General features: G+C 37.3%; 1 protein-coding gene across 1 annotated transcript; it reads left to right on the forward strand.

Moving 5' to 3' along the window:
- Positions 1 to 587: 587 nt before the first annotated feature.
- On the forward strand, positions 588 to 1,991 carry LOC105041281 (AP2/ERF and B3 domain-containing transcription repressor RAV2). Its single transcript, XM_010918177.3, has one exon. The coding sequence runs from the start codon at positions 824 to 826 to the stop codon at positions 1,871 to 1,873; it is 1,050 nt and encodes a 349-aa protein (XP_010916479.1). The 5' UTR covers positions 588 to 823; the 3' UTR covers positions 1,874 to 1,991.
- The last annotated feature ends 7,138 nt before the right edge of the window (positions 1,992 to 9,129 follow it).

The raw sequence follows: 9,129 nt of genomic DNA on the forward strand, positions 1-9,129 counted from the left end.
GCATATTTTTATATTTTTCACGTGATAATTTTTTTTCTTTTTAGAAAAAGTTTATCAGAGGCATTTTATAGAATAGAATTTTAGATAATGTAACGTGAAAATATATAACCTACTTTAAGATTTTTCTTTGCCGACAGAAAGTCCAAGAAGGAGATTCACTAGGAACGGGACCTAGGGCCCTGCCCTTCGAGTGGGGGAGTCGGTAGAGGTGGGGAACCCTCCCTTGAAGGTTATCTGCAGCACCATAGCTAAAATATTAAAATATTACTTAGCAGAGCAAAATACCATATCATTAATACTACATCAACATTATGTATATTTGCACTTAATGGTATTCCACTAGAGACATACCTAATTATTAAAGCACATACTTAAACCACAACAGAGAAAGCCGTGTCGTGGTCACTTCTATCAGTAGGCCCCAGGCCCAGGGGGGATGCACTTAACAAATAAAGTCTGGCCCACACCTCATGTGAATCCTCCTCTCCTCACCAACTTGCCTCTCTGGGGTCCCACTCCCCTTGCCCTCACCCATATCCAACCCAACCCTATCTCACACTTCCTCCCCATGGATCAGAGGCCACCTCCCCTTTCCGTGAATCTTCCCCCCCGGTTCCCACCACCTCTCCAGTTGACCCATGAACCCTATAAAATGTACCGACCACATACCACACTTCTCCAAGTCTACAAGTCTGCAACCAAAGCAACCTCAAACATCGGTTAAGTCCTTGCCTTGGTTCCTCCTCCTCCTCCTCCTCCTCCTCCCTCTCTCTCTACATATTCCAACCCAATCTCTCATCCATCTCGACAAACGCCTTCGTCCATGGACGGCAGCTGCGTCGAGGAATTGTCGAACGAGTCCGGGAAGCGGCCACCGCCCGCGGCGGCGGCGCCGCTGTACCGCATGGGCAGCGGCGCCTGCAGCGTCGTGCTCGACCCGACAACGGAGAGCGGCGTCGAGGCGGAGTCCCGAAAGCTGCCCTCCTCCCAGTACAAGGGCGTGGTCCCCCAGCCCAACGGACGGTGGGGCGCCCAGATCTACGAGAAGCACCAGCGCGTGTGGCTCGGCACTTTCGCGGACGAGGCCGACGCCGCCCGCGCCTACGACGTCGCCGCCCAGCGCTTCCGCGGCCGCGACGCCGTCACCAACTTCACGCCCCTGTCCGAGAACGACGACGACGGCGCAGCGGAGCTCGGCTTCCTCGCCGCCCACTCCAAGGCGGAGATCGTCGACATGCTCCGCAAGCACACCTACTGCGACGAGCTCCGGCAGAGCAAGCGCGCTGGAAACGCCAGCGGGAGCATCGTCGGCAAGAGAAGCCCGCCGAGCTCGTCGGTGTCGGACCGCGAGATATTATTCGATAAGGTTGTGACGCCGAGCGATGTGGGGAAGCTGAACCGGCTGGTCATACCGAAGCAGCACGCCGAGAAGAACTTCCCGCTTAAGATCGGCAGCGGCAGCGCCGGCATGCTGCTCAACTTTGAGGACGTTATCGGCAAGGTGTGGAGGTTTCGCTACTCCTACTGGAATAGTAGCCAGAGCTACGTGCTAACCAAAGGATGGAGCCGGTTTGTGAAGGAGAAGAGCTTGAAAGCTGGAGATGTGGTTAGTTTCTGGCGGTCCAGGGGGCCGGAGAAGCAGCTTTATATCGATTGGAAGCCTCGAGCGGCGGCGGCGGCGGCTTTCGCTGTTCGGCCGGTGGGACATGTGCAGGTCGTGAGGTTATTTGGGGTCAACATTTTCAGAACTCCGGTGGGTTGTGGTGCTGCTGCTGGTAATGGTTGTGGTGATCGGGAAGGGAAGAGGGTGAGAGAGATGGAGTTGTTTCCACCGGAACAGTTTGTTAAGAAGCAATGTATAAGAGCTTTGTAGCATTGTAATTGTCTTTGCTTTACTTTTCTTTAATTTCATGTAACGAAAGTGTACATTGTGCAACAGATGGGGAAAAAAATGAACCTTAGTGAGAGCAATGGTACGTTTATTTTACTAATTTTCTCTCGATAGCACGCAGTTAGCGTGAATCCTTTAATAGTGATCTAGAATGAGTTTAAAGGGCGCTACATATATCCTTCTTCCTGGTACAACCACCAAGAAACTTCTAATGGCAGTCTAAGCTGGTACTCGTAATTGTGTACATAACTACTTATTGCTGTGTCACTCCAAATCTAAGATTCTTAAAAAGAATTAGCGAATTAAAGGATATCTGCTAGCATACCTATAGATCCCAGTAGGTGAGAGGGGACAGGGAAATCAAGAACATATAACCTAAAGCTGACTGATATTTTGTTCTGGTAATTAATGATAGCGATGGAGATCTACATGGGCCTGAACTAATGCATAGATTCGAAAGCAAAATCATTTTTTTCCCTTTATCAAATATTAAACTGAAAAAAAAAAATCCTATTCATTTTTTTTTAATATCAAAAACCCATTCCGGTTCAATAAAAATTTGGTGCGCTCGTGTATTCTCTCTCTGTGATGGAGAACGGTGCTGGAGTATGAAGCCATCCCATCTAATTATGAATAGCATATATATGCTAGGAGGTAGAGATTTATGCGTTGTATCATTGTGCCGACATTGGCTACGAGGATATATGGCATGCTGGCGATCAAATATGGTAGTTGCCAGATACCCAGATGAGATAAAGAGTATACGGAAGAAGATAAACGACACAAACTTTGAAGATGGAGATTACGTAATCCCCAGACAATCGGGATATCAATGATCAGCACGTATGTTATGTGGAATTCCAGAAAAGAATGCGTTGGAAACACGTATAAACTCTGTATTCTGACTACAATATGACCAACAGCTGGAAAACCAGACAGCAAGTTTTCTATACAAATCTGTGAACAAACCAAGTTGGAGGCTTAAAGCGCACATTAGGGCATCAAAACTATATTTAACACGAGTTTAATCACCTCATGAGCCAGCTAAGGCGATGGGGAATCCATTTTTGATGGTAAGGCGTTAGGCGTACAGCGGTATTGTTGATCAAGAATAACATTTATCAATTGTCAATTGGTAGGAATGACTATTAAATTAAAGCACAAGGGAAACTGAGAGAGCTAGGGGCCAAAAAAGAACAGCCCAAGTTTTGAGGCAAGTTGCAACACATGGTTCTCTTTCCCCTATATACCTTATTTTAATATTGACAAACTCTAGCTAGGAATTAATACAAGTAGTTGGTTTGGCTAGGTCAATGAGCTACAACTTGGAGGTAGTGTGCATGGCCTAATTAAGCTGCTTAGCAGCTGGCTGGTCAAAAGTCTTCGCAACCATATGTTTCTTCGTTTTTTTAAGTCCATTAATTTGCCCCACGTTTCCACTCTACAGGAGGGACTGTCCGCTCTAAAAAGGACCATTGACAATGGACGTTTGAAAATGAGGGCACTGCGGATGGGCTTCAAGGCTTTCCAACAGGAAATGAATGACCGAGTCTCCTATTAAATCTTGCGTGAGCTCTGTAGTATATATTTCATCGTAGATCTCGAGAATCCCTAGTTGTATATAGAAACATAAAGTATATTTACCATTTGCTATCCTTGGAAAGGATGCGTGTCACGTAGAATATTTTTTTGTAAGCATTGTAGTAACCGACTGCATAAAAATATAATATTCCTTTCCCATTGCTGGTAGGGACATCATGCAACATCATTAGCCGATGGACATTGGTCAAATCTTGTAGCTCCCGTATTAAACTGCACTCGCATGCACTTCAAAGCGATGCTAGCCTTCAAGATATTATAGTACAAAAACCAAGATTACTTAATAATTAATTACAAGTTGGCTGAAACAGATATTACGATCACTTGTTAAACAGGTAATTGGTCATGTGCCGACGTCCTAGCACATGCAATTGTGGCGAAACACACAGCCGACCTGATGTGGCCCTTCAACCGAAGTCCAATGATCACGGAAAGCTTCTCCTCTTTTTTATTAATTTTTATCCATTTATTTTTCATTTTTCTGTTCTCTTTTAAATTTGGAGGTACTCTTATATTTATTAATTTAGGATGCATTTGGTTCGTCATTAAAAAAATATTTTTTTATTTTTTAATTTTAAAAAAATCAAAATCAAAATACAATGTTTGGTAACTCAATGAAAAGTAAAAAATTAAAATTAAAATAATTACTTTATATGTAAAATAAAAATTTTTTACTTTCTAAAAATTTATTTTTTTATTTTTTTTACTTCTTCACGTCTAAAATGCCAAATCAAAAAATAAAGAATCCGAGCTCTCCTCCCTTGTCGAGCTCTTCACCTCTCCACCTCTTCTCCCATCCTTTCCGAACCTTTCTTTTTCGTCGAGCTCTTCATCTACCATCTCCAAACATTGCTTTTTGCTTTATAGCAATGTAGTTATCAAATATATTTTTTATTTTTTTGCTTTTACTCAATAATAAAAATCAAAAAAATTAAAAAATATTTTTAAAAATCAAAAAGCGTAACTAAACGCACCCTTAATAAGCACACTCTTATCATATGGTATCATTGATCAACAAATTGCAGGATTCTGAAAGGAATTATGCCTACATTCACTTTTTAGTGTGAATGGGAGAGACAAGGTTGGCGAGAAAGCAGACCAGTGAATGTCTCCAGCTTTAAAAGTTCTGTGGCATCATGCTCAAGAGAAAGTTCAAAACCAATGCACAATAATCCTCAACAATCATGATAATCTTTGAAATTAAAACCTCTTGCATCATGCACTACTCTAAAGCAATTCTCGATATTTGAACCATGAACCTCTTTCAATGGCAAACCCTTGGAAGGAAGATACCAACTGGGTTAATAGTTGCCGGCCTCCTCGAATGTTCATTAACCCTGATATTTAGGTTTAAATATCAAGGTTTTTTATTTTTTCTCATATTATTTCAGAATTCTTCCATGTCAAAATTTGAAATACCGATTACATTAAATAAAATATATCAATTTGAGATCTTGGTTACATCATATGAATAAAAAAAAAAATCGAACCCAATTTGAATCATTGATAACATGGAGGGGGAAGCCTCAATGCTTTTTTTTGCATATTTGTTCTATCTACAAATTCCATGAAAAAGTTGACACAAGTTAAATAGAAAAATTAGTGCAAAAATCTTTTTAGAAAATAAGAAGGGACATTTTTTTTTCCTTTTTTTTACATAATGGTTACTGAAACAAACGCAGATCCACATTGCAAGGGTTAAGCTTGCATCACATATATGTACGTGTGTATACTAAAATCTCGGCCAATTCTAACATCTAACCAAAGTTTGGTTGCATACACCTGAAAAACAAGCCTGCATCGCTTGCGTTTCTTGCCCTTCTCCTTCTCTTTATTCTCACATGAACGCCTGCATCGCTCCTAGACATGTATTGCGTGATCAGCCAATTCTATGGTACTCGACCTAGCCGAGGTTGTACGCACCTAAAAAACGCAGAACTTTTGTGGTTCTTGGGAATAATACGATCTCGCCAAATCCCACACATTCATAATCCTAGACCATGATTACCTCATTTTCGCAAAAATGGCACCACCGATGCCTCCATTTTAATGGGCCTTTTGTCCGTATAAACGATGTTTTCATAGGTGGCTACAAGTCAAGTTGATAGTACGTAGTGAAAGGGGTTTTATTCAAGCGCCCAATGAACGACCTTGTGCAACTAAGCTCCATTACCACCCAAAGGGAAAAAAAAAAAAAAAAAAGAAATCTACGAATTAACACAAGGAAAAAAGATAGATGGTACGTCGTGGTGAGTGAAGCAGGTCTGAACACGTAGTAGACCAACAGCGCGTCAAAGGAATCCAATGTTAGCTGTTACACTGAAACCAGCTTTTGTTTCTCTCTTTTTTTCCAAAGGCCTTTGAGAAAAGTGACCTTTTGGTGCATTCGTTGGGACGTAAATATCGCAGGGTGGTACAACACGTCATGGCTTGGAATTGGAAGCACGAGATTCGCTAGTCGAGACACGATCTATGTGCGCAGTGAATGCGAGCTAAAAGAGGTCCTACTGGCAAAGTAGATGCCAAAAGAGGTCAAGTCTTATGTGGCACAAGGCCCTCTATAAAAGGAATTTTTAATAGTTTTTAACAGAGAAAGAACTGGAGGAAATAAGAAGAAGGGCTTGTTAAAGGTTGTACGAGAATAGAAGCAAATATTAAAGGTTGTACGAGAATAATATCGACCGACATTGCGGTACTGGTGGTAAACATGATTACAGTGTCCGTCTGTTCATAACTTGATTCGATTTGACTGAATCATTGGTCCGTGATGACAGGTGATTAGCATGCAGTCTGTTGATCGATCGAATGGACCCAGCAGCAGCTGTGGAGGATTTCAAGTGTCAGATATTAGACCTATTATAATTTTTTCAGGCTTGTTGTAAAATATTTTTGGAGATTCTTGGCTTTGACTAGCAAATTTAACTTTAGATAGAATATCAATTAATTATTCACAATAAAATTTTATTAAATAAAAATTAACTACATTGCTAGATGTGAAAGAAAAATTTTTTTTCCATTTTTTAAATTTAAAAATAAATAATAATTTTTATTCTTGCATATCTAAACAATCATCTCAAAATTTGCTGCTTACATGACCCCAAACAGCACCTTGCTTTTTCTGTTTTATCTTAATCCTCTCATTCCCTTTTTTTACAAAATACTTATTCAATATTTTTATTTTACTAATTTACACATTACTATTATTTTTATAAAATATTTTACCTAGCATCTATATTTTAATATTTTATATTTGTTTAATAAAAAATATTTTATGGTTGATAAATTTTGATACTATACATTATTATTTTTATTTCAGCAGATTGACTTTTTGCTCTTCTGTGTTACTTAAAGTTTGTCCTTCTCCATTTTCTATTATTGTATATCTAAACAATCATTTATGTTTTTTTTTCTATCTTAAAAGTTTGCTCAACTTGTTGGCTCTCTCTCTCTCTCCCAATATTTTTATTTTTTTAATTTATAAATTATTATAATTTTTATAAAATACTTCACTTAGCAATCTATATTTTAATATTTTATATTTATTTGCTAGAAAATATTTTGTGGTTGATAAATTTTGATTGTACTTTTTATTATTTTTATAAAGAACTAGAGATAAATTTTCAACTCTATTTTCAACTTAAAAACGACTTCTCAAATAAGTTTTATGTAAAAATACCTATCCATTTCAAATATAAGTTAAAAGTAACTATTTATTTTGACTGAAATTATCTTTATACCCTTTAAAATACTATAGTATTACATTATTATAGTATAGTATTTCTTTACAATAAAATAATATTACATTATATTAGTATAGTATTTCTTTATAATAATATAGTATTGCTTTATTATATTGTTTAATGTAGTATTTTTTTATAATAAGATAGTATTATATTATATTAATGTAGTATTCTTTTATAATAATACAGTGTTGCTTTATTGTATTATATTAATATACTATTTCTGTATAATAAGATAGTATTACATTATCATAGTGTAATATTTTTTTGTTGTAGTATTACTTTACAACAATACAGTGTTGCTTTATATTAGTATAGTATAACTTTATAATAGTATAGTATTACTTTATAATAGTATCGTATTGCTTTAATTGTAGTGCAGTATTATTTTATAATAGTACAATATTATTTTATAATAATGTAGTATTACTTTATAACTGTAAGGATGGTTGGATCATTTCATCCTATTTGAATAGTTACTTTTAAGTAATATTTCAAATATAAAAAAAAATTTATTTAAAACTTAAGTAGATAACTACTTTTAAATTTAAACTCAATTAGATATTTTTTATTAATTTTCTCTTGTTTTTATATATCAACAGATTGACTTTTTGTTCTCTTATGTGATTTAAATTTTGTTATTTTTTTGTTTATAATCAAACAAATTAATATTTTTCATTATGGCTTTTTTATGCTCCTTATAATCGTAATTATATTTTCATGTTCTTTATTTTTATCTATTTCATATCATTTATGATTTTACTTTTTCTCTTAAAATTTTTTTTTATCTTTCTTTTATTTGATAAAATTATATTTTTATTTCTTTTTATTTAACCATCTATTCCCGAGTAGTTTGGTAATGTCATGACCATTTGCCAAAACCGACAAAACAGTGATCATATGATCCCATTGTGGTTAAACATGATAAGAGGTCAGTAAATTTGCTGCTTGCTAGATCACATTAGAAGACCGTATCCTTTTTATTGGTAATTAAGACACATGCTTATTGGCCCCCTTAATATGGGGGTTGCTCAAATTATGGAATGTCAGCATGACGTCAGAAAACAAGTTTCGTGGTCATTATGTAACATTTCTGGATAACTTCCACACTAGTTTACAGTTGTAAATAAAATCTCAAATTAAATGGTTCCTCTCGGCCAATAGAGGATGTGGTCCCGAAGGAGAACTACTTTCGTAAAGAATCAATAGCTGCTGATGCGACTCATGGACCCTACAAAACTTGATTACTTCACAAGAGACTGTTCCGAATCCCTTGTCTAGAAAATAAATAATGTTTGTGTGATTCCAATCGCCTTCTCTGATGAATAAATTAAAGTTGTGTTTGCACGAGTTGCAGCACGGAATAAATACAATGGGATCACTAACCATCTAAACACCCCCTAATGTCAGACTCCAGTTATCCCTCTAAACGGAATCAACAAATTATATATATTGTAATGTAAATTTGGCTGACCAATGATATACATGTATTGGATGCTTTTGTCTCCATTGATGCTACATCATTGGATGCTTTTGTTTCCGTTCATACGTATAGCGTGTCCCCTTTTCCATCAACGCTAGCAAGTAGGATCACAAAATACACCCAGTGTACGAATGCTGGATTTATGTGCGCAAATTCCCGGGGCTGAAATATGATACACGGTTTTTGTTTGCATGTATTGTGACTATCAATTCAATGTTCACCATGCAATAAGCTTGAATAAGAATGGGTCAACTTCTCTTTCCCCGGATTTAGACATGTAGACGTTACGTTCCTGAGAGCCAGATAATTTAAGATCAGAAATTGTGGTATTTGGCACCTCCCATGGACCATAGTGTTGTCCACTTGTAAAGAAGCTTAGCCATCATTGAATAGCCTCTTCGAGGGCACCCACTTGT

Source organism: Elaeis guineensis, chromosome 3 (genome assembly GCF_000442705.2).
Source record: "Elaeis guineensis isolate ETL-2024a chromosome 3, EG11, whole genome shotgun sequence".
Taxonomy (NCBI): domain Eukaryota; kingdom Viridiplantae; phylum Streptophyta; class Magnoliopsida; order Arecales; family Arecaceae; genus Elaeis; species Elaeis guineensis.

Excerpts from the sequence above, each read along its gene's own strand:
- LOC105041281 (XM_010918177.3), top strand. The coding sequence starts at position 824 with ATGGACGGCAGCTGCGTCGAGGAATTGTCGAACGAGTCCGGGAAGCGG.